A 26457-nucleotide genomic window follows, 5' to 3' on the forward strand; every position below is an offset into this window, starting at 1 on the left:
CTAGAAAGAATGCAGAGAAGAGCAACCAGGATGATTAGGGGACTGGAGGCTAAAATATACGATGAACGGTTGCAGGAACTGGGCATGGCTAATCTAGCGAAGAGAAGGACCAGGGGAGACATGATAGCAGTGTTTCAATATTTGAGGGGCTGCCAAAGAGAGGAGGAGGGTCAACCTGTCTTCCAAGGCACCCAAAGGCCAGACAAGGAATCATGGATGGAAACTGAACAAGGAGAGATTCAACCTGGAAATAAGGAGGAATTTCTTGACAGTGAGAACAATCAACCAATGGAACAGTTGTTGCCTTCAGAAGTTGTGGGAGCTTCATCCCTCAAGGCTTTGAAGAAGAGATTAGACTGCCATCTGTCAGAAATGGTGTAGGGTCTCCTGCTTGGGAGGGGGGTTGGACTAGATGACCTACAAGGTCCCTTCCAACTCTGTTAATCTGTTAATCTATTCATTCATCAGTGGAACAGCCTGCCTCAAGAATTTGTGGATGCTCTGACATGGAAAGTTTTTAAGAAGAGAGTGGACAAGCATTTGGCCAGGATGGAATAAGGTTTCCTGCTTTGGTTGGGCAGGAGATTGGATTAGAAGACCACCAAGGTCCCTTCCAGCCCTCAGGTTTTATGAAACCGCCAAATCTTGTGTTTTTTTTGTTTTTTTTTAAGAGGGCAAATTTTGGCTGGTCTCCAAAAGCTCAGCAGGATGCCTACTAGTTTACTTTGGGGTGGAAAACCACCAGGGAATATCAGAGTGGTTACCCCTAGGATAACAAAGAGTCGGAAGGGACCTTGGAGGTCTTCTAGTCCAACCCCCTGCTCAAGCAGGAGACCCTATACAACTCCATAATAAAGTTTGGACCCCTAGAAACCAAGAGGGTGGATGAGCGTTGTCAATTGTTTCTTTTATAGTTGGAAAATCAAAGACGTTTTCAGGAAGAGTCGAGCACTCTGGGCAGGCAGGGATGCTGTCTCGAAAATAGGGATGTGATGCAGTGACCCAGATATGAAGGCCAGAGGGCAGCCCAGTCACTTCCCACAGAGACAGCAGCTTCTTTTAACAGAAAGCATTCTAAATGACTGAAACTAGAATAGCAAGAGTTGGAAGGGATCTTGGAGGTTAGAATAGAATAAAATTAGAATTATTAGAATAGAATAGAAATAGAATTAATAGAAATAGGAATAATGGGAATAGAATAGAAATAGAATAGAAAGAATAGAAATAGAAAGAATAGGAATAGGAATAATAGAAATAGAATAGAATAGAAATAGAAATAATAGGAATAGGAATAATGGGAATAGAATAGAATAGAATATTGGAAGGGACCTTGGACGCCTGAATAGAATAGAATGCAGAACAAGAATAGAAGAGTTGGAAGGGATCCTAGAGGTCCTCTAGTCCAACCCGCCCTGCTCAAGCAGGAAACCCCATAGCAGCGTTCCCCATTCTTTTCCAGTTTGCCGTTCCCGCCCGCGGCTCTTCCGATCCGGCATCCCTCCTCTTCTGCGTAGAAGCGGCGCTCTGCGCATGCCCGGAGGCAAGAAGGAGGGAGGGAAGGAGGGGGCGGCGGCGGCGGTTCCACCCAGCCTCCCGGAAGGCGGGGCTTTTCGTTGGCTGCGGCGGCTCGCCAGGTAAGGGGAGGGTTGAGGGGAAGGGCTGCGGGTCGGGGTGCGTGTGTGTCAAACAAAGCTTCTTGGGGAGTGGGGGGGGGGTAGGGGCGGGGCAGCCTTGCCTCCAAAGGTGGCTATGGTTAGGTTTTAAACTCGCACCCAGCTTCTTCTAGACCAGGGATCTCCAACCTTGGCCACTTTAAGACCTGTGGACTTCAACTCCCAGAATTCCTCAGCCAGCTTTGTTGGCTGAGGAATTCTGGGAGTTGAAGTCCACAAGTCTTAAAGTGGCCAAGGTTGGAGACCCCTGCTATAGAGTGTAGGGCTTCCTACTTGAGCAGGGGGTTGGACTAGAAGACCTCCAAGATCACTTCCAGCCCTATGAGTCTATGATGGCTATAGAGTGTAGGGCTTCCTACTTGAGCAGGGGGTTGGACTAGAAGACCTCCAAGATCACTTCCAGCCCTATGAGTCTATGATGTTATGAAATGGCTATAGAGTGTAGGGCTTCCTGCTTGAGCAGGGGGTTGGACTAGAAGACCTCCAAGGTCCCTTCCAGCCCTATGAGTCTATGATGTTATGAAATGGCTATAGAGTGTAGGGCTTCCTGCTTGAGCAGCGGGTTGGACTAGAAGACCTCCAAGATCCCTTCCAGTCCTATGACTCTATGATGTTATGAAATGGCTATGTGTAGGGCTTCCTGCTTGAGCAGGGGGTTGGACTAGAAGACCTCCAAGGTCCCTTCCAGCCCTATGAGTCTATGATGTTATGAAATGGCTATAGAGTGTAGGGCTTCCTACTTGAGCAGGGGGGCTGGACTAGAAGTCCTGCAAGCTCCCTTCCAACCCTGTTTGTCTATCTTCTACTATTCTATGTCATCAGGAGCTTTGCTGGATGAGGAACTCTGGGAGTTGAAGTCCACAAGTCATAAAGTTGCCAAGGTTGAAGACCCCCGCTCTAGACTAGAGCGGTGCTTGGCCACTTTAAGATGGGCGGACTTCAACTCCCAGGATGGCCCCAGCCCCGTGCCTCAGCTGAGGAATTCTGGGAGTTGAAGTCTGCCCATCTCAAAAGTGGCCGAGATAGAGAAACACTGGACTGGATGAAGCTTGGTCCGGTATCGAGAGGGTGGCTGGCTGGCAGAGCCCCGATTTCAGCTTCTTGGGGGGAAATCATCCCCCTTGCTGGTTTCCTCCTGCCAAAGGTCCTTGGGAGGGGCCCTTGGGCAGCCTTCCCCAGCTGGAATCAATTCAATTCAGCTGGAAGGGATCTTGGAGGTCATCTAGTCCAACCCCCTGCTGGAGCAGGAGGTGACCCTATACAATCTTAGACAGGTGATTGTCCAGCTTTTTCTTAAAAATACCCAGTGCCCATGATTTCTGGAGACAAGCTGTCCTGCTGGTTAATTGTCCTCACTGTTAGGAAGCTTCTCCTTAATTCCAGGTTGTTTCTATCCTTGATTAATTTCCATCCATTGTTTCTTGTCTTGCTCTCTGGTGCTTTGGAGAATAAGTTGCCCCCCCCCCTCTTCTTTGTGGCAGCCCTCCAAATATAAGAAGACTGCTATCATGTCACCCTTAGTCCAGTGGTGAAATGCAATTTTTTTTACTACCGGTTCTGTGGGTGTGGCTTGGTGGGGGTGGCTTGGTGGGCATGGCAGCGGAAGGATACTGCAAAATCTCCATTCCCTCCCCACTCCAGGGGAAGGATATTGCAAAATCCCCATTCCCACCCCACTTGGGGGCCAGCCAGAGGTGGTATTTGCCGGTTCTCCAAACTACTCAAAATTTCTGCTATTGGTTCTCCAGAACCTGTCAGAACCTGCTGAATAGCACCCCTGCCCTAGTCCTTCTTTTCTCTAGATTAGACAAACCAATTCCTGCAAATGTTCTTCATATGTTTTAGCCTCCAGCCCTCTATTCATCTGTGTTGCTATTTGCTGCACTCTCTCCAGAATCCCAACATTGTTTTATAATAGGGTGACCAAAACTGGATGAAGCATTCCAAGTGTAGTTTTACTAAGGTCTCATCTGAAATCCTTCCTAGTTCAAGACTGAATCCTTCCACTAATTAATTGTCCTCACTGTCAGGAAGTTTTTCCTTAATTCCAGGTTGCTTCTCCCTTTGGTTAGTTTCCATCCATTATTTCTTGTCCTGCCTTCTGATGCTTTGGGAAATAAGTTGACCCCCTCTTCTTTGTGGCAGCCCCTCCAATACTGAGGTACTGCTATCATGTCTCCCCTAGTCCTTCTTTTCATTAAATTAGACATAACCAATTCCTGCAACCGTTTTTCATATGTTTTAGCCTCCAGGCCCCTAATCAACTTTGTTGCTCTTTATAAATTATCTTCTTATAAAAGCTTTACTTGTGTTTCGTTTTGTTCCTTCGTGTGCACTTTTATTTAGATTATTCTTTAAAAATTTCAGTTTTTTTATAGTCTTTGATTACTGATTCTTTTTGTAATAGAGTCCCATTTAACCTCCATCCGTAAATTCTGCTTTCTCAAATGTCAAAGACACTGGATTAAAGTGTGAGATCATGTTTGGTAGTATCTTAGTTTTTACTAATACACATGGCTAATTTCTTAGAAATCCAAAATGTATCTATTCTTGAAAAGGATCTGTGTCTTTCAGATAAGTATGTATGTTCTTTAGTATTTCCATTTACATGTCTCCATATATCTTTGAGCTCAGAGTTCTCCATCATTTCAAAACATACTTTTTTATATAAAAGTTTTTTTATTTTTTAAGACAAACAAACATACATCAATCATCCCTCCCCTGTGACATCTCGGTGTTGACTTCTTCAGTTCTTTTTATTTTTCTTGTTCCAACAGTTTCTTCTATCTTAATCGTCATCCAAACCGCTATAAAAGTTCATTGCATCTTCTTGCCATCAAATTTTTACACATAGTTATAAAATTAATCATTTATATCTCTTTTCCAACCAACAATAGAAATAATTCCATCTTCTAAAGTATTCTGATTCTTCCCTATCTTTAATCAACAAAGTTAATTGGTTCATTTCTGCACAATCTAAAATCTTTTTTATTACTTCATCTTCCAAAGGTATTTTCTCTTAATTTCCAATTTTGAGCATAAACAATTCTTGCAGCTGTTATTATGTGTATAATCAAATAAATATATCCCTTTTTAATTTTGTCGGGTAGGATACCCAGTATTAACAACTCTGAATTCAATACGTAATTGTGTCATTTCTTCCAGCCAGGTTTTAATTTTATTCCAATAGTTTTTTGCTTCAGGGCATGTCCACCACATATGATAATAGGATCCTGGTAGTTGGTGACAAATTTCCAACATTTCGCTGATTTATCTTTAAACATTTTTGCTAACTTCTCCGGTAGCATATGCCATCTATAAAACATTTTATATTGGTTTTCCTTATATGCAGTGGACATCGTTAATTTATTAACGATGTTAATTTAACAACTTTCCCATAGTTGTTGCCATTTTTCAAGATCAATTGAATGTCCAAAATTTCTTCCCCAAGCTATCATTGTTTCTTTTACCTGTTCCTCCTCCAATTCGATATATAGCAAAAAATTATAAAAACTTTTTATTAAATTTTATTTATTTATTTATTTATTTATTTATTTATTTATTTATTTATTTATTTATTTATTTATTTATTTATTTATTTATTGGTTCAATTTATATGCCGCCCTTCTCCGGAGACTCAGGGCGGTTTACAATGTATTAAGCAATAGCCTTCATATTTTTCTATATACCTGCTTAGTAGGGCTTTTCGGGCCCCCCAAGCGGTGTTCTTTTTTATACAAAGTCAGTTTATTGCCCCCACAATCCGGGTCCTCATTTTTCTTCGTTCCTGTGAGTATCCTATCCAATTCAATCTTTTCCAAATAAAAACCATGTAACTTGGCGTCTTTTTCATATCTTCATATTTCAAAACATACTTTTGATGGTTTATTTTGCAGCTTACCCCTAGTCCTTTTCTCTAGACTGGCCATACCCAAATCCTGCAACCGTTCTTCCTATGTTTTAGTCTCCAGGCCCTTAAGCGTCTTAGCTGCTCTTCTTTGCACTTTTCCCAACGCCTCAACATCTTTGATGACTGACACTGAATGCAGTATTCCAAGTGGAGCCTTACTAAAGTTTTATATCCATTGGGCCTGGTTCCTCAGAAGCCCTGGTCAGTAGTGGGTCTAACGTGTTTCTGCTGGTTCCTTCCTGTGTTGAGAAGATGAGGTGCTGCTTCAGCTTTCATTTGTAATTCTTTCTTTCAACCGATAACGTTTCCTTCTTCCTCATCAGCTGAACCATAGCAGTGGTTTCCGGCTGGAATTCTTCTGCTGTAAAACTATTGAAAAAATATATATATATATATTTTCTTCAGGTAAGAAGAGAAACCTACCTTTGCCCAATGGCAGACACAAAACCCATTTTCACTTTTGCCGTGTAAAGCAAACACCTGAGGGGTTTTTTTCCCCCTTAATCTCCATCCCAGGGTCTTGCAATAGGATCTTGCCAAAATTGTTAGGGACATTGAACTCCTTTCACAAACTATTCCCCAATTGCTTGTTCAGTGAGTAAAACTGAAGGAAGGTCTTGTGCAGGGGTCAGCAACCTGCGGCTCTGGAGCCGCATGTGGCTCTTTCACCCTTCTGCTGCGGCTCCCTGTCACTCAAAATATGTGTCACAACCGCCAATGTGTGACACCCGCCAGCACACGATTTATTGAGCTTTTCAACCCCTGGTAGGCCAACCATGGATAAATCCAAGAAAAGAAAAAAGTTTCAGAAGAAAACAGAACGTTTAATTCAACTATATAGGCTAGTTTTGTGGCCGCTCAAGAAATAGTCAGGCACCGGAAGGGTTTTGTGGCTCCCGGTGTTTTCTTTTCTGTGGGAAGAAGAGGGTCCAAATGGCTCTTTGAGGGTTTAGGGTTGCACACCCCTGGTCTTGTGTAACCACTACACTGAATATTTATTTATTTATTTATTTATTACATGTATTTATATGCCGCCATTCTCCCGAAGGACTCAGGGTGGTGAACATAAGTTAAGAAACAAGTACAATAAAATCATAATTTAATCCAAATAATTAATTAATAGTAAATAATAAAACCCGGAATCAGAGTCAGCCTATTTGTTTGAAAAGCCAAGTCTTCAAGTCCAGTGGATCTAAAAGTATTCTATGTTTGAGTGGTGTGGTGGCCTAGAGGTGTAGCTCTCGCCTCACAATCAGGAGGCTGTGAGTTCAATCCTAGGTAGAGGCAGATATTTCTCTCTCTGGGCAGAATGAGAATACATCTGCTGCGAACTCCGCATTGGTGACAGGAAGGGCATCCGGCCAGTAAACATTCAGTTCCATTAAGTTGCCCCAACGCAAGGGATTATGGGGTCATTAAAAGACAAACAAACAAACAAACAAATAAATCTAAAAGTATTCTATGTTTCTAGCCCTTGTGGCTGCATAATACAAGAATTTGAAAGGGATTTCCAGATATTAAGAACAACAAAGGAAAAGCTTTAGGGAAGAAAAACCTGGAATAAATTAGAACATGTTGCTGAAACTACAACGTGTATGGAAGATAATTAAAATAGACAAGGGGGTTTGGGATTGCTTTTAATGAATGTGGTTTTCCTTTGGGCAGTTTTGCTTCCATGATCCTTGAATCCCTGGAGCATGAAGGTCAAAGTGATTTCAATTTTGGAAGACAATTACATGTACCTGATCATTGAAGAAACCACCAGAGAGGCCATTGCAGTGGATGCTGCTGTTTCCAAGCGGGTAAATGGGATCATAACGGGGGAAGCATGGGGAGGGGGGTCGTGCGTGTACATGCCCACACCCATAATTCTATGCACCCTGCCCCACGCATGCGTGTGCGACCCCCCCCCAACGCTCCTGGCAAGTGATGGCACGGTGGGCCCAGTAGGCCTGTTTTCTGCTCTCCCCAGGCTCCAGAGCCTCTCTAGGAGCCTGGGGAGGGCAAAAACAGTCTTCCCCACTCCCCTGGAAGCCCTTCGGAGGCTGGAAATGGCCTGTTTGCCAACTTCCAGATGGCAAATGGGCTGTTTCCGGCCTCGGAGGGCCTCCGGGGGGTTGGGGTGGGGAAGGCCGTTTTCGCCTTCCTCAGGCTCCTAGAAAGGCTCTGGAGCCTGGGGAGAGAGAAAAATGGGCCTTCTCCACACACACACTCTCCCAAGGCCCTCCGGAGGCAGGAACCAGCCTATTTCCCTACTTCCGGTGGGCCCAGAAGGCCCAGAAATCAGCTGGCTGGCGCGCACATGCGCACCGGAGCTGAGCTCACATGCCCATCGATATGGCTATGCATACCAAAGGTTCACCATCACGGCCTTAGGGCATTGGGTGGGTGGGGGGAGTGGTGGGGGTGGAGAGTGGAAAAGGTTGGCAGGCTGTTGTAACTTTGAACAGTTACTAAATGAACAGTTGTAAGTCAAAGATTTACCTGTACTGCATTCTAACTATCGTGTCACCATGGCTCATAAGTAATAAATTTAAGGACTTTAAAAAAAATTTGCACTATGCTCTTTGTGGGTGTTTTTTTTCTTCCTCCCTTAGCTCCTAGAGATCATCCGAAGGGAAGACATTCTTCTAAAAGCCATTCTAACCACCCACCACCATTGGTAAGTATCCGGCCGGGCTCTTGCACTGGTTCTTTGGGAGAAGAGAACAGCTTTTCTCCCTCTGCAGGTTCAAGATGGGCTGAATTGGTGAGGCACCAACAAAACAACTGCAGCCTCCCTTCAAGTCGAAGGGGAGATCGCCTTCCGTGCGGATTTTTTCCCCCAGTAGAATAGAATAGAACTGGAAGGGACCTTGGAGGTCTTCTAGTCCACCCCCATGCTCAAGCAGGAGAACATATACCAGTGATGGCTAACCTTTTTGCCGTCACATGCCAAAAGCGTGGGGAGCGTGGGGTGTGTGTGTCATGCATGCACGTGCCCACACACTCATAATTCAATGTGCTCCGCCCTGACACGCATGCATGCATGACCCCCCCGCGCCCCCGCTTTTGGCACATGATGGCACAGTGGGCCAGGTAGGCCCGTTCTTTGCCTTCCCCAGACTCCAGAAGCTTTCTTGGAGCCTGGGGAGGGCGAAAACAGCCTTCCCCGCCCCCCTGGAGGCCCTCCGGAGGCTAGAAATGGCCCATTCCTGACTTCTGGTGGGACCGGAAGGCCCAAAAATCAGCTGGCTGGCATGCACATGTGCACTGGAGCTGAGCTAGGGCAATGCTCGCGTGCCCACAGATATGGCTCCGCTTGCCACCTAATCACGGACCTATACTATTTCCGCTAAGTGACTGTCCAGTCTCTTCTTAAAATCCTCCCTTGATGGAGCGCCCACGATTTCTGAAGGCAACTTCTGTTCCACCGGTTAATTGTCCTCACTGTTAGAAAGTTTCTCTCTTTGGTTAATTTCCATCCATTGTTTCTTGTCTTGCCTACTGGTCCTTTGGAGAATAAGTTGACACGCCCCCCCCTTCTTTGTGGCAGCCCCTCAAATATTGAAATACTGCTATCACGTCACCCCTGGTCCTTCTTTTCTCTAGATTAGACAAACCCAATTCCTGCAAATGTTCTTCATATGTTTTAGCCTCCAGCCCTCTATTCATCTGTGTTGCTATTTGCTGCAGTCTCTCCAGAGTCCCAACATTGTTTTATAATAGGGTGACCAAAACTGGATGAAGCATTCCAAGTGTGGTCTTACTAAGGTCTCATCTGAAATCCTTCCTAGTTCAAGACTGAATCCTTCCACTAATTAATTGTCCTCACTGTCAGGAAGTTTTTCCTTAATTCCAGGTTGCTTCTCCCTTTGGTTAGTTTCCATCCATTATTTCTTGTCCTGCCTTCTGATGCTTTGGGAAATAAGTTGACCCCCTCTTCTTTGTGGCAGCCCCTCAAATATTGGAACACTGCTATCATGTCACCCCCAATTCTTCTTTCCTTTAGATCCTGCAGCCGTTCTTCATATATTTTAGTCTCCAGTCCCTTAACCATCTTAGTTGCTCTTCTCTGAACTTTTTCCAAAGTCTCAATATCCTTTTTGTAGTATGGTGACCAAAATTGGTTGCAGTTTTTTTTTTTTTAAAATTTATTTTTATATGCCGCCCTTCTCCGGAGACTCAGGGCTGCTTACAATGCGTTAAGCAATAGCCTTCATACTTTTGTATATTTTTATACAAAGTCAGCTTATTGCCCCCACAAACCAGGTCCTCATTTTACCCACCTTAGAAAGGATGGAAGGTCGACCTTGAGCCTGATGAGAATTGAACTCGCAGTAATTGCAGGCAGCTGGATGTTAAATGCTGCCTTAGTAGGAGGGATTAGCCTCCTACGCCACTCAGGCTCCTTCCAGTATTCCAGGTGTGGCCTTACTAGGGCTTTATAAAGCGGTACTAATACTTCACGTGATTGTGATTCTATGCCTCTGTTTATGCAACCCAGGATTTTATTAGCTTCTTTGGCTGCTGCCACACACTGCTGGCTCATATTCAAATGATCATCCACTAAGACTCCAAGGTCCCTCTCACAGTTACTGTTTTTGATCCAGATCTCACCTAATCTGTAATTATACCTTTGATTTTGTTCCTGCCTAAATGTAAAATTTTGATGTCAGCACTCCAAGCTGCATTCACTCCAGTGCTGACATAAGAAGGAGAAGGTGGGGGCATCTGGCAAGAGGACGCTTGACTTTTCACCGACTTATTTTCCCTGGAGATACTATCCCCTAGGAGATGGGTTGGGAGGGGGGAAATTCCTTTGAGCTGAAGTAGTAGGTAACAGCAGAGTGACTTGGAAGATGGCCAATGAAAAGCAGAGCAGTGGGGAAAGGAAAGGGAGGGTTTGGACCAGGAAGTCAGTGTTGGCTGCAACTGAGTCGGAGTTTCGATTGTTGTGCTTAATAAATGAAAGATTTTGATCAAGGACTATTTGTTTGAAATGCAGTTTATTTGAGACGACACCAAATCCTGACATTTGCTTTTCTCCACATTAAAATTAATTTTGTTGGGTCGGGCCCATTTTGGAGAAATTATTGAAGGATAATTGTTTTAATTCTTTAAAATTGGGGGGGGGAGAGGATGGGAATCAAAGAACCTCTCAGCCTGCAAATGGGGTGCAAAAATTTTGAAAAAGACTAGACAAGTTCTGTTTTTTTTTCCCCGACAAGTCTCTTCTCTCTCCTCCAAATTGGACACAGCTGAAGAGAAGGAAAAAAAACGTCCCTCTTCCTCCTCTTTTCCCCAAGGGATCATGCAAGAGACAATGAAGAACTGGCCAAACTTTATCCCGGCCTGGAGGTATACGGTGGGGACGAACGAGTGGGAGCTCTGACACACCAAGTGACTCATGAGGAGGAGTTAAAGGTAAGCACGGAACGGATCACACCCTTTTTCAATATGATTGTGGTATCCTCACAAGGAGGCTGTGAGTTTGATCCTAGATAAAGGCAGATATTTCTCTCTCTGGGAATGATGAGAATGTATCTGCTGAACAAAACTCCGCATTGGCGACAGGAAGGGCATCTGGCCAGTAAACACTCAACTCCATTCAGTTGCCTAGACTCTACCTCACAAGGGATTATGGGGTCATTAAAAGAAGATGATGATAGTATGGCTTAGTTACAGGGAAGTCAAAAACTATCCACAGATTTCATTTGTATGTAACATCATCACATACATGACACAAATTGATTTGTTCTCTCCCCCCACCCCTGCCCGCCAGCACGTGCCCAGATGTTATGATTCACGTTGTTTGCACTTTTCTTCATGCGTTAGGGTCAGAGTATCTCCTTTGGGTCACTCTCTGTTGACTCTTTTTAGCAACTGGCAGTAGTAGGCATTTAGGGTGTAGTTGAAATGTGCAACCTCCTGGCCTGCCCTTTGTGACAGCGGGTCCATGCTCAGCCTATTGTGCTGCTGGCGGCTGCTTGGCGTTCCTTGGGACTTGACTGCAGGGTGTTTTCCTCCACCTTGGAGGGGAATTGATGTTTGAGGGTAGAGATTCGTTCCCCAAGCTTGTGTGGGTTGTTGGTTTACAAACCTTTTGTTACCAGGCTAGGTAACATCTTCAGCAGAATTTAGGGGATGTCAGTATCGGGGAAAAACCAAAAGTACACATATAGACTGGATGAAACCAGGTTTAATAGCAGTGACTGTGAGAGGGATCTTGGAGTCTTAGTGGACAACCAGCTAAATAGGAGCCAGCCGTGTGCACTGGCAGCCAAAAAAGCCAATGGAATCCTAAATTGCATTAACAGAGGGATACAATCAAGATCAAGGGAGGTACTAATATCACTCTACAAACCCTTAGTAAGACCACACCTAGAGTACTGCATCCAATTTTGGTCACCACACTATAAAAAAGATATTGAGATTCTAGAAAAAGTGCAGAGAAGAGCAGCAAAGATGATGAGGGGACTGGAGGCTAAAACATACGATGAACGGTTACAGGAACTGGGCATGGCTAGTCTAGTGAAGAGAAAGACCAGGGGAGACATGAGAGCAGTCTTCCAATATTTGAGGGGCTGCCACAGAGAGGAGGGGGTCAAGCTATTTTCCAAAGCACCTGAAGGCCAGACAAGGAATCATGGATGGAAACTGAACAAGGAGAGATTCAACCTAGAAATAAGGAGAAATTTCCTGACAGTGAGAATCATCAACCGATGGAACAGATGTTGCCTTCAGAAGTTGTGGGAGCTTCATTACTGGAAGGTCCCTTCCAACTCTATTATTCTATTTGCCACTATTGAATTGATGTTTTCTCAGGATTGACATGGTCACACTGCACTTGCTAAGGCAAAGACTGCCTTCCCATCACACCCAGAACCCAGAATGAGCCCACCTTACTTCAGCCTCGTCTAGAATGTTGTGGGAACTCAGCAAGCGTGTGCGATTTGGGACCATTTCAAGCATGGGTGGATGGTTGGCAGCTGTCTTGGACTTTGACCCACAACCCATTCTTCTTTTTCTTTTGGACAGTTTGGCAGCATCAATATACGGTGCCTTCTCACTCCAGGCCACACCGTGGGACACGTCTGCTACTTCGTGTGGGAAAACGATTCTCTGAATGCTCCTGCAGCTTTCACAGGTTGGTCCTGAGAAGTGAACGGGAGTTGTGGTCCTGTGGTTGAGGACATCCAGGAGCCAGCCTTAGGGAATGGAGAAATTGCTCATTGCACACAAAGCTGTTGAAACAGTTTTAGGTTAACTTGTTTTCTAGGTTCACAAAACCTAGGGTGGCCGCGACATGGTAAGATGCCCAGATTTAATAAAGTCAACAAGATTAGGTTGCCAAGCTTAGCAGAATGCATCTGCTGGATGTACAAATGATTGAACCAGAGTGTTGTGTGAATAGTTCCAGCCCATTTGTGTTCTGACCCAGGCTTCCTTAGAAATTAAACAGCACAAACTTAGTCCAGGCAAACCTCTTTAATTCATACGGCTGTAAATTACTTTCATTTACAGTCCGCAAGGCTTGATAAACAGTCTTTCAGAGGAGGGTTATCAACACCCACTTATCTCACGTGGAACGCTGCCAGAGAGCTAATTTCCAGACGCAGGGCAAGGCCAAACGTGGCACAGAGTCACAAACAGAAGTTTCAAATCTTGAATTGGCCAGATGAACTAATTGCTTCCTGCAAAAGCTCATGTCCCGTTCGCTTCTCTTTTATGCCTTATGGGAGTGGCCAGTCATCTCCAAGCCTTACTCCCAAATCGACCTTCTTTCCTTAATTATTCCTGTCTCCTGGCAGCTCTGCGGATGCGCACACTGGGTGTTGAGGGTAAAACTGCCCTCTGCAAAGTAGTGCAACGGACCAGACAGCGAATAGATACGATGCTTAGCAAAACACACGGATAGTCACAGACTCTGAACGTTTAAAGAAAAATAAACAGTCTTTACTTGTAGTAAAAAAACAAACTTGGCTTCTCAAAACAACTTCTCCAAACAATCACGGTTTAACACAAAACATAGTTTGCTTACAATTCCAGTTCTCTTCAAACACAGACACAGTTCCTTCAAGCAGTTCAACTTTCAATAGCAGGAGCAGGAGCAGGAGCAGGAGCAGAAGTGAGAGCAGAAGGGAACGAACTTCCTGCCTTCCTTATATGTCTGCTTAGCACAGCCAATTAGTCATCTTTGCAGCAGTTAAAGTTACAGAACATAGTTTTCTATATATTATCTACCCAACCGTAGGATAAGCATCCAACATTCTCCCCTTTGGCTACCCAATACTAATATATTTACAATCTTAAACCATACTGTTCACATGTATCTATATGTTTCCTACTTCCCTGTGCTTTTGTGAAATGATCGGCTACATTGTTTTCTGATGCACAATATACAAGTTCTATCATTTTGTTCATTATACATTCTCTTACATTGAGATACCGAAAATCTGTATGTTTTGTTCTAGTCTTTACAGCTATATTTGTCACCATATTTATTGCTGCCTGATTATCTTCGTATACTATTATAGGATCTTGTATATCTATTCCTAAATCTAGCATCAGCTGCTTAATACTGATCAAATCCGTACATAACAAAGATAAACAAGAAAACTTTGCTTCCATTGTAGACATACTTAAATGCTGTTGTCTTATTGAACGCCACCATATCAAAGATTTTCCCAGAAATACAGCGATTCCTGAGGTTGATTTTCTTGTATTCACATCTGTTGCAAAACTAGCATCTGCATAAGCGGTTACATGCAATTCTTCTGATGGTTGTAGATACAATGCATGATGCATGGTATATTTCAGATATCTAAGAATACATTTTGCTCCTTGCCAGTGTCTTTCTGTAGGTTCCGTGTTGAATCCAGCTAATTGGTTCACACTATAAGAAATATCGGGTCTAGACCAATTGCTTATGTATGATAAACTGCCAATCAACGATTGGTATATTCCTTTATCAAACAACGGACTTTGCACATCAGTGTTGCAATAATCTTGAACCATAGGTGTCTTTGATGGTTTACACAATTCCATTCTGAACTGTTGTAATAGATTATTAATTTTATCAGTTTGGGATAATTTAAATCCTCCCCTAGTCTTTTCGATCCTTACACCTAGGTATTGTTGTATCTCCTCTAGATTTTTAATCCTGACATGAGCTTTTAATTCATCAACAATCCTGTTGGCCTCTTGCTCATTCTTTGTAATCAGAGCTATATCGTCTGTAAAAAGAAGTAATAATGATACTATACCATCCCTTTCCATTTTAAATAAACATGGATCTGCTAATCCTGCTTTAAATCTAATAATCTTCAATGTTTTTACAATGCACTGGTTCCATTCATAACCTGACTGTTTTAACCCATACAGACTTTTCTTTAATAACCAACAGTCAGCTTTCCCATTTTCCTCAAATCCTGAGGGTTTATTTAAATAAATTTCATGCTGTAATGGTGCATGCAGATATGCGGTTTCTACGTCTAAATGGGTAACTGTATATTTATTTCTAGCTGCCCATACTAACGCTGCTCTTAATGTAATAGCTTTTAAGCTTGGAGCGAATACTTCATCGTAATCATTAGGAGACTGATTAAATCCTTGAGCTACTAGCCTAGCTTTATATATTGGTATCCCATCTATCCCAGTCTTTAATTTATATATCCACTTACTCCCGAGTATAGTTTTTCCTTTTGGAATTGTTACAATTCATATACTCATATACTTGCAAATTCTGCAAAGATTGTAGTTCTTTAGTCATTGCACCTCTCCACACTTTCTGGTCTTCAGGTGGAAACGTGGTCAACTCATTAAATGTAGTAGGGACTTTATTTACTTGATAGACTGTAGTTGCCTGATACCTATCAGGTGGTCTTGTTACTCTACTCGACCTTCTTGGGAGTTCAGGACTTACAGATTGCCTCTCCACCTTCACCTCTTCCTTTACTACATCTTTCTCTGCCTCTTCGCTCTGGCTCTCTGGTATTTCATTGGTAGCTTCAGTTTCGATGATAAACTCATTTTCAGTACCTAATTTATTCCACCCTACATGCTCCATAAACCTGGCATTTGCACTGCTAACTACCGTTGCTGTTCCTTTTATCCAAAATCTGTAGGACCTGTGGTTTGAATTATAACCAACAAATATTAATTGTTGTGCCCTACTCTGGCCTTTACGCCTTAACTGCGCTGGAGTATGTACCCATGCAGGTGATCCAAATTTGTGTATGTAGCTCAAATCTGGCTTCCTTCCATGCCATACGGTATATGGAATTTTGTTAGTGGTTGTATTTATGGTGCTGTTTAAGAGTGTATTTGCACACATAATGGCTTCTTCCCATAAATTAGCCGGTAAACCTGCATCAGCTAACATTGATCTCATCATTGCTTGTAGAGTTTGTCCTTTCCTTTCAACATACGAGTTATGCTGTGGCCGATATGGAGTCGAACATTTGTGCTTTATACCAGCATTAGCTAACATTGATTTAAACCTTGTGTTGACAAACTCAGTACCATTGTCAGTTACAATGGTAACTATTTTTTTATTTGTTTTTCTCTCCACAAACTTAATCCATTGAACAAAATACCGAAAAGTATCTACCTTAGACTTCAATAGGTAGCAAAAACCATACCTTGAATAATGGTCAACTATACTGAGAACATAGCAAGCACCCCCTAAACTAGCCTTCATTGGCCCTATTAAATCAGCATCCAACACTGGGAACCGGCTCCTGCTGTTATTCTGCCTCACTGCTGTCAGACTCTAGAGGCTGCACATAACTATCAAATGGCCTTGGCCCCCTCTCTGCCTCTGACGGAGAGCCCTCATCCGAGCCTTCCCCATACCCCAGGACTGGCCCACGTTCCTCCTTAACCTCCTCACTGTCCGAATCTGCTGCCAGCTCTGCTGGCTGCTGGCTGGGCACAACAATTTGTGTTTCTTTATAATGGTTAGAGTGCAATACTGCAGGCTATTTCTTCTGACTGCCAGCTGACTGCAGTTTGGCAATTTGATTCTCACCAGGCTCAAGGTTGACTCAGCCTTCCATCCTTCCGAGGTGGGTAAAATGAGGACCCAGATTGTTGGGGGACAATAGGCTGACTCTGTAAACTGCTCAGAGCGGGCTGTAGAGCACTGTGGAGCGGTATATAAGTCTAAGTGCTATTGCTATTTATCTCTCTATCATCTATCTATCAGTGCCATTGTCAGTTCGAATGGTCACTAAGAGAACCGTTGAAAGTCGAGGTCTACCTGTAAACAAACATCGTAATGCAATATGACACTCGGTTGCTAGGAAGGTGTTTTAATTGCCCTGCTTCTTGAGAAGTGTTAAAGTGATCAAGTGGTTGGAGTGGGGTGGGTGGGTGTGAAATTGTGGATTGATTGTGCATCTTTTTTTTCGTTCTTAGGTGACACCTTATTTGTCGGTGGTTGTGGGAGACTCCTGGAATGCACAGCTGAACAGCTGTACAAGAGCCTGATGGAGGTCCTGGGTGGGCTGCCAAAGGAGACGGTAGGTTTGAACGGCTTCTGCTGCCGCTGAGGTGCCAGGCTCCAAAGCTGAGGAAAGGGCCCTCCTGCCCTGTGGAGGTTCCCATTTGAGGGCCAGAGGTGGGGATAAAAGAGCATAGAAGGTTTAGGCAAAACTTGGTACCCAAAGGCAGGCCTGGGCCTCCAGTCAACCCCTCAGCCCTGGTTGCCTCAACTGTCAATTTCCCACCTTCTCGTTTTGGAAATGGCCCTCAGCTGACCACAGCAAAGCCACGGTGGCCACCTTGCTACCACCCAACCCAGAAGCCTTTCCCAATTTTTCGTGCTTTTTAAGTATTTATTTTAAGAGCCCTGGTGGCGCAGTGGTTAGAATGCAGGACTGCAGGCTAACTCACTGATCACTGCCAGCAGTTCGATCCGGACCGGCTCAAGGTTGAGGACCCTGATTGTTGGGGGCCTTCCTTCCTCCTTCCCTCCCTCCATCCCTCTCCTTCCTTCCTTCCTTCTCTCCATGTCTTTCCTTCCTTCCTTCTTTTGTTCCTTCCTAAATCCCTCCCTCCCTCTGGTTAGAATGCACTACTGGCCCATAGTCAGGAGTTCGATCCTGACCGGTTCAGGGTTGACTCAGCCTTCCATCCTTCCGAGGTGGGTAAAATGAGGACCCTGATGGTTGGGGGCAAGAGGCTGACTCTGTAAATCACTTAGAGAGCACTGTAAAAGCACTGTGAAGCGGTATATAAGTCTAAGTGCTATTGCTATTATTTCTTATTCTATTTTTTTCTATTCTATTTCTTTCTAATCCTATTCCTATTCTATTCCTATAATGGCCAGTGGTTAGAAGGCAGTATTGCAGGCTAACTCTACCGACTGCCAGCAGTTCGATCTTGATGGGCTCAAGGTTGATTCAGCCTTCCATCCTTCTGAAAGTCAGTAAAACGAGGACCCAGATTGTTGGGGGCCATAGGCTGACCCTGTAAACTGCTTAGAGAGGGCTGGAGAGCACTGTGGAGCGGTATGTACTAAGTCTAAGTGCTATTGCTATTTATCTCTCTATCATCCCTATCTCTCTATCATCTCTCTATCTAGCATCCCTCTATCTGCCTCTCTCTTTCACGCCATGGTGGTTAGAGTGCAGTATTGCAGGCTAATTCTGCTGACTGCCAGGAGTTTGATTCTGACCGGTTCAAGTTTATCTCAGCCTTCCATCCTTCCGAGGTCAGTAAAATGAGCACCCAGATTATTGGGGGCAAGAGGCTGCCTATTTAAACTGCTTAGAGAGGGTTGTAAAGCACTATGAAGCAGTATATAAGTCTGAAGTGCTATTGCCATTGCATGGTCTTTTAATATTCAAGCTCTGTTTAGTTCTTGATAGCCTGAATTTTAATCTGGGATTGTAGTGGGAAAGTGCTGTGATTCAATTTTATGCCATGAACTTGTTTCGATAGTGATTTTCATTTGATTGAAAACGTTTAAAGATGTACAGTGGAGGGGTGAAATGCTCCCGGTTTGGACCGGATCGCTTGATCTGGTAGCGATGGCGGTGGATGGTTTGGAGAACCGATGGCAAAAATCCCTCCCCCCCTCCCCCCCCCACCATGCCCAGCTGAGCTGCACGATCATCAGAGGCTTTTTTTTTTTACTTTTAAAAGCATTTTTTCTACAACCTCTTCCGACAAAAAAATGTTTTTAAAAGTAAAAAAAAAAAAGCCTCTGATGATCGCGCGGCTCAGCTGGGATCGTCAGAGGCTTTTCAAAGCATTTTTTTCTGCAACCTCTTGGCCGAAGAGGTGGTAAAAAAAATGCTTTGAAAAGTCTCTGATGATCCCAGCTGAGTTGCCTGATTGTCAGAGGCTTTTCAAAGCATTAGAAAAAATGCTTTGAAAAGTTAAAAAAAAAAAAAGTTGGCCACGCCCACCCAGTCACATTACCTCCCACAGAACCGGTAGTAACAAATTTTACATTTCACCCCTGATACAGTGCCTAGGGAGCACTTTGGGAGAAGGCGAAGCTGATAGTTGGCAAACAGCCCTAGAGGACAAGAATATAAATTAAAATATCCCTGACAAAGAGTGGATAATATCACATATGATTGAATTTTTTTTTTTAATGATTGCCCTCTCCCAGATTGAGGGAGAAGTTGGAAAAGGGTCCGTTCTTAATTTGAAAAAGCCACCTCTATTTTATGAACCACAGTGTCTTTTTTGTGACAATTCCTTGACACCGTTTTTGTGACAGAACCACAAAATTCGCTTTCTCAAAAATCTGAGAAACCACATTTCCGGTTTTTGACAACCGTCACTAAGGGCGTTTGAAGTTTGTGGACGGAAGGGATTCCAAGGAGAATCACTCTGGATGTGGTAGCCTGAAATAAAAATAAAAAATTTCCTTTTCAGAAAATCTTTTGTGGACACGAGTACACAACCCAGAATTTGAAGTTTGCCTCAAAGGTGGAACCAGAGAATGAATTTGTGAAAGAAAAGCTCATTTGGGCTAAAGTGAGTGGTTCTATACTCTTCTCCCAACTCTTTTATCTTTCCGAAATTGAAGCCTTTATAAAAGTCAGAATTATGACCAGTAACATCAGTCTCTAATTAGCTTAGTGATTGCTTCAAAGGTCCTGCTAGACTCTGGATTGTTTAAATCATTGTCAGGGTTCCAAGTAACACCCCCAACCAAATAAGACTCCCGAGGCAATCAATTCCTCAAAGTCCCATTTTATTAGAGATGTCATATTGGCACATCTGGGAAAACCCGAATCGGAAAGCTTCCAGGTTTTCCCCACTCAAAAGAAAATCCAAGTCCCTTTCTCTGCACCCACATGTCCATCACATGGTCCAATCAAAACACCGTCCCAACTGGAGATGCCTCCCAGTCACGCCACTCCAGGTGCAGGCTGAATGTCCTTGATCTCACAGAAAAGAATGTTGTTATGGCTAAATAACTCTACCAACTCCATACAACCCCCCTGCCACTTTCCCACAGCACTAAGTGTGGCAGCCCTGAAGATCCAAAGAAAAAGATGGCCTCCAGGGCTGACAATCATGGCTTCTGGTATAAGCCAACATTGGTGGCAGAACACATCGTTCTCAACTACTGAACAATGGAATACAAACCTTGATTGCTGGCAGTGGCATTTGGGATCGGGAACAACTCCGAATGGCCATGTGATTGAAAGACCCCTTCCTTTTGCTTGTTTTTTAAAAAATCAAAAGGATTTGAAAACACCCCAGTTTGCTGGATCAGAGGTAACAGCAGGACTGTCTTAAAGGATGGGCCTGATGGGCACTTGCCGCGTGGGCCCCACGAGCATAGGAGCATAGGATTAGTTAACATACTAATCTCTGTATGTTAACCCTTCAATGCACCTTGATTCATATAAATACAGCAACATATTTATTACATTTTACTGCATTTTTTAATTAACACTAACATGCAAATAGATGTTTAATTTTATCGACCATTTACATTTTTATTCCTGTGAGTAGTTGTCGTAGGGGCTTCAGTACACTGCTTTGGCCGGGGGTCCATAATGCTGTTAAGACGGCCCTAGGTTAGAGCACGGCTACTCATCCCCCTAAGTTTTTTGTAGTTTCTTGGGATCAACCACAAGGACATTTGGTACATTGTACAAGTATATTGGAAAAGGTCTGTCATCTGTCCCAATTAAGTTAGTTAATGTATTTTTCAGAGTATAAGACATACACCTTTCCCCACCCTAAAAGGGGGTGAAAATTTAGGTGCATTTTATACACCGAATGTAGCCCCGCCCACCCACTGGCCCCCACCCTTTGGCCTCTGCCTCGCAGCAGTTACCTCCTTGCAAGCAAACAGCAAGAAAAAACAGCTCCTTTCAGCTTCAGCACAGACTAATTAGCACAAGTTGATTGGATCGGCTTCCTGACTCTCAGCTGATTTGCTCTCAGCTGTTTTGCACAGGGCTCTGCTGCTTGCTGCAAGGAGGTAAATTGCTGGAGCAGATTTTTTTTTTCCTTGGACTAATCAAGCTATGCTGAAAACGAAAATGAAAATAAAGCAGGCTGTTTGCTGTTTGCTGCAATGAAGCAAAATTGCTCTGAGGCAGAGGCAGATTTCTTTTTCTCGTTTTCCTCACCAAAAAAGGTAGGTGTGTCTTATACTCCGAAAAATACGGTAGTTAGCAAAGAAACTTAAGTTAGTTAGTTAGCAAAGAAACATGTTAGTTACCCTGTTTCCCCCAAAATAAGACATCCCCTGAAAACAAGCCCAATCGGGCTTTTGAGGGCATGGCAATAAGGCCAAGCGCTTATTTCAGGGTTCAAAAAAATATAAAACGGGGTCTTATTTTCGGGGAAACACGGTAGTTAGCAAAGAAACTTAAGGTGCTTAGTTAGCAAAGAAAGATTCCCGGCTCATTGTTTCCAAGAATATACGTTACTGAAAGCAAAAGTAGTTACAGAAGTAGTGAAGCAGAATCTGCTGGTTTGGCACGCAAAGAGGATACAATTAACTTTCCCTTTCTTGCTAGCCACACACATCCCTTCACTCCTGGTTATCAGTCAATGTCCAATTAGGAGTTCTCTTGTTTAGGTGATGGACTCTCAATTTGTGCCTTCTCTGTCTCCGCATTCTTTTGGTTGACTTGGACTGCATTGGTGCCTCTCACTTTTCACGCCGGCATGGATTAGTTCCCAATCTTCCCCCGTCTTCCCACATTCCAACCTCTCTCCCACTCCATTCCACACACAAACACACACACACACACACACACGTTGCTAATGTCAGGCTGGCAAGATGTGATGCGATGCGAAGCTAGCAGAACGGCAGCCATGACCTGGTCTCACTGATTTATTCTTTCACAGCTCCGAGAAGATGAAGACCTTCCAACAGTGCCTTCTACTTTGGCCGAGGAGTTCCTCTACAACCCGTTCCTTCGCATCTTGTGAGCCCACGTTTCTTTAATGGAGGGGAGGGAGAGGGGTCAGGAGTTTTTTTGGTTTCTGTCCCACCTTTCTCCCAGGAACTCAAGGCAACGTGTTTAGCCACTCTACCCACTTGTACAGACACCCATGAGATTGGTGGGCTTGAGGGTGACTAGCCCATCTTTCAAGGGACACGGTGGCTCAGGGACTAAGATGCTGAGCTTGTCGATCGAAAGGTGGGCAGTTCGGTGGTTCGAAACCCTACTGCCGTGTAACGGAGTGAGCTCCTGTGACTTGTCCCAGCTTCTGCCAACCTAGTAGTTCGAAAGCAGGTAAAAAATGGAAGTAGAAAAATAGGGACCACCTTTGGTGGGAAGGTAACAGCGTTCCATGCACCTTTGGTGTTGAGTCATGCCGGCCACATGACCACGGAGACGTCTTCGGACAGCGCTGGCTCTTTGGCTTTGAAACAGAGATGAGCACCGCCCTCTAGAGTCGGGAATGACAAGCACATATGTGCAAGGGGAACCTTTACCTTTAACTTTAGTCCATCTTTTGTGGTTGAGAGTGGGCTTCTGGGTATTGCTGCACTTGAGATCGTAAGCAGAGCACACCCTGAGTGGATCTGAACGTGGGTCTCCCCAGACCATCCAACTTCTGAATCCTGTGCTTTAAGGGTCTGTTTGATCTGAGTTCACACAATACACTATATAACAAACACGGGTTTCCCCTATGGATTCCACTAGGGTGGAACATGTTCTAACAAGATGCGAAGAGTTGGGTTCTCGCTACAGTTTTACTGTTTTGCATAAACCCAGCCAACGCTTCCTTTCATCTTGAATTAAAATAGAGGCAGCATCTTGGATTTAGAAGCAGAAAGTGTGGCCACAGAGGTAGCATTTGTCAGTAACATTTTATGCATCTTCTCTGGAGTCACACACAAACACTCCACAACTGTAGCATAATTTTGAGAAAAGAGGCTGGGTACGTAAGACAGTCAAGAATAGGTAGGGGGTGAGATTCGCCAGAATAAGCCTTTGTGGGTTTTCTTCCCAGGGTATCTGCAAGGGCAACATCAAGGAGGTCACAGTTCTGGGCCTGATCATGGGATTGAAGCCCTGACCTTTTTATGTTTAACCATGAAATGTGAAAGGCTTCAATCACACAATAGCAATAGCGATTTATATACTGCTTTACAGTGCTTTACAGCCCTCTCTAAGCAGAGTCAGCCTATTGCCCCCAACAATCTGGGTCCTCCTTTGACCCACCTCGGAAGGATGGAAGGCTGAGTCAACCTTGAGCTGGTGAAGATTGAACCGGCAAATTGCAGGCAGCTGGCAGTCAGCAGAAGTAGCCTGCAGTACTGCATTCTAACCACTGCGCCACCACGGCTCATACTGCATTCTAACCACTGCGCCATCCAGCAGTAGCACTTACATACCGCTTTGTTAGAGTTTTTTGCAAAAATCAAATCCAGAAGCACACACAGATAAACTGATTCAGCAGGATTCATTAACTTCTTTATACACATAGTAACAGATGAAGTATTTACAATACCGATAGTTGATTCTTCTTCAACATAGTACCCCGTTTCCCATAAGACATCCCTTGATAGTAAGCCCAATCGGGCTTTTGAGCGCGTGCACTAAAATAAGCCCTCTCTGAAAATAAGCCCTCCCCAAAAATAAACCCTCCCTGAAAATATTTAAACGCATGCATGCACAGCCGGTCCCGGTCATTTCCTCTGGTTAGGGTTAGGGAGACAGAGTTGGAAATCACGTAAGACGGCAAGAGGAGCCCTGTCTTGCTCCATGTGCCCCAAAATAATAAGACTTCCCTGAAAATAAGGCCAAGCACTTATTTCAGGGTTCAAAGAAATGTAAGACAGGATCTTATTTTCGGGGAAACACGGTAGCAGTTACAACACAAGGCAGGAGAGAACAGTTAGTTCCATTTTCAGCAGAGCAGACATGTTCACACACATAAGAGTACAGCTCAGAGCTTAACACACTGCTTGGTTTCAGTTTCTTTTTCTCTGCACAGAATCAGAAGCTGCAGACTAAGACACGCCCTGGCTCCAGTCCTGTCTCAGCTCCCAATTGGCTGACCTTGTTACCATGTCTTTCCAGTCATGAATATTCTGACATGCTTCATTGTGCTGTATAGCATTCTCTGACCGGTTTAGAATTAGCCTACTGCTCCCAACAATCTGGGTCCTCATTTTACTAACCTTGGAAGGGTGGAAGGCCGAGTCAGGATTGAACTCCTGGCAGTGAGCAAAGTCAGCCTGCAATACTGCATTCTAACCCATGCCACCACGGCTACCACAAACACCCCTACTCTGCAGAACATACCGTGAAACCAGTTATAATTCAAGATACGGTGATGGTTGCATTCGGATTCTAAGGACATTCTGGCACCTCCTATCCCTGCTGACGATCTCTTGGGTTTGATAAGTGGGCTTTATTTGCTGTTCCAGGGAAGAACCGATCCAGAAGTTCACGGGCAAATCTGCTCCTCTTGAGGCCTTCGCCGCTCTCTGCAAGGCCAGAGAGAGCTTCCGGAAACCCAAAGAGCGGCTGAATCCTCAAGCCATGCTGGCGTTCGAGTGGGGGCTCTTTGATCCTCTCCTGCAGAAGTGAATCCTATGCATGCCTGCCATGATGGGGATACAGGTGCTGTCGTTGAAGGGCTTGCTACCTCCCCCCCCCCCCGCCATGCTGTTAGAAAAACGTTGAGCACCCATTGCAGAGGCCATCAAAAGCAGGGGTCTCCAACCTTGGCAACTTTAAGCCTGCCGAACTTCAACTCCCAGAATTCCTCAGCTAGCTATCCAAGCTTGGCAACTTTAAGACTTGTGGACTTCAACTCCCAGAATTCCTCAGTTAGCTATCCAAGCTTGGCAACTTTAAGACTTGTGGACTTCAACTCCCAGAATTCTGGGAGTTGAAGTCCACAAGTCTTAAAGTTGCCAAGGTTGGAGACCTCTGTTCTAAACAAGAGCAGAGAGGGGGCCATTTAGATCTCGGGGAGGGGAAATCTTGTTCTAGAGGGCAGGTGGGGCATTTCCTGGATCCTGATCGAGGACATTGATTGCCGGCAGTGGCGTTTGAGATGAGTAGGTGGTCAAAAAAAACCCCTACCCAGCTTTGCGGGCTGGGAAATTCTGGGAGTTGGAAGTCCGCCAGGCTTAAAGTTGCCAAGGTTGGAGACCCCTCATCTAAAGCACTAGGAGGGCATCCATTTCAGAAGCTCTGAATCTTGCTATTATTGTCCCATTTTTTTTGACAGCTGCAGCAAATACATCTGGATTTCACAGCCCCCTTTCCAGCAGCGTCATGTGGGGCAGAAGCTTGCCGAGGAGAAATTGCCTTCCTCCGTTTCCCAAAGGAGGGAAACTGTCTTTTCCTATCTTGCTTTATCTTTACAACTATCTTGCTGCAAATATGGTGACGAGCATCGAAGTTAACTCCTTACTTCTGTGAAGGCAGGCGCTATAGAGCTATGCAAAATGGAGGAGGAAAATGTATTGTTGTCTGCCTCCCAATTTACTGTGAATTTAATGACAACTATTCATTCACCTTTTAATTTAATTTTTTTTAAAAAAATTGTTTTGTTGCAATTTAAATCCAACCTTTCCTTCAGGTGTTCAAAGTAAGCATACAGTACATACCATTCACTCCTCCATAGCTCTGTGTCTGGAGATTTGAGATTGAATCATTGAGACAGTTAGTCAGATTGACCCCAAAATCCCTCTCCCCTTTCCATGGCTGAGCTTAGCTTTGAGCAGGAGGCTCCCTGGGGCAAGCTGAAGCTACGCCATCCTGGCCAGAAGCCTTCTGAAAATGAGCCACCATTGGGCGTGGTGAAATTTTTTGAGTTAAGAAAGAAAAACGCTGGTGTTATTAAAGGCAGATTTGTCGTCTTCCGAACACTCTCCAACCCAAATCCCTCACTTGGCATCAAGGCAATGTTTTGTAGAAATGAGAAGAAAGTATTTTAATGTGCCTTACTTTTTTTTCCTTAAACAGATGAGAATGGGTTAATCAGATTTATCTCCAAAGGCAAAAATGCAAGCTATTTAAAATTGGGGAGGAAATTGGGAGCGTGCAAATGCTCATAAAAATAAATCACATGAATAAATAATAATGCAATGAATAAATGCATTGAAGGCTGCACAATGCATCTCCTAATCGGCAAACCTGAATTGCCTTCGCTTTCGGATTGAAGAACTTTTTAGGCCTAAACATAATTTATTCTTGTAGTGTCCAAAATTCCCTTAGTTGAGCATGTTTGCTCCCCAGATAATGTTGGGCAGCCTGAAATAGTGCAACAATTCCATTGCACTGCACCTTTCTCATTTGAGATATGTGGGGGTGGGGGAATGTATAGTGTGCTGCTATGGCACCCAGGCGGATGTAAAACTTTCGAGTTTCTTTCCCACAGTAGAGTTATCTACTTACCCACACGGTAGGCAAATTTTGGGCAGCC

The 26457-nt window shown here is 44.1% G+C and overlaps 1 protein-coding gene across 2 annotated transcripts; it reads left to right on the top strand.

Moving 5' to 3' along the window:
* The first annotated feature begins 1510 nt into the window (after positions 1 to 1510).
* On the top strand, positions 1511 to 26128 carry LOC117667286 (hydroxyacylglutathione hydrolase-like protein). Of its 2 annotated transcripts, XM_034420545.3 has the most exons (10): positions 1529 to 1634; positions 7249 to 7385; positions 8181 to 8245; positions 10872 to 10989; positions 12604 to 12712; positions 16987 to 17090; positions 19462 to 19563; positions 21907 to 21986; positions 24446 to 24641; positions 25258 to 26128. In XM_034420545.3, the coding sequence occupies exons 2-9, from the start codon at positions 7281 to 7283 to the stop codon at positions 24606 to 24608; spliced, it is 846 nt and encodes a 281-aa protein (XP_034276436.1). In that variant the 5' UTR covers positions 1529 to 1634; positions 7249 to 7280; the 3' UTR covers positions 24609 to 24641; positions 25258 to 26128. The 2 variants fall into 2 exon arrangements, with proteins under 2 accessions (XP_034276435.1, XP_034276436.1); XM_034420544.3 differs by lacking the exon at positions 24446 to 24641 and having other exon boundaries at positions 1511 to 1634.
* Positions 26129 to 26457: the final 329 nt, after the last annotated feature.

This window comes from Pantherophis guttatus, chromosome 14 (assembly GCF_059756535.1).
Source record: "Pantherophis guttatus breed Tessera chromosome 14, ASM5975653v1, whole genome shotgun sequence".
NCBI classification, from domain to species: domain Eukaryota; kingdom Metazoa; phylum Chordata; class Lepidosauria; order Squamata; family Colubridae; genus Pantherophis; species Pantherophis guttatus.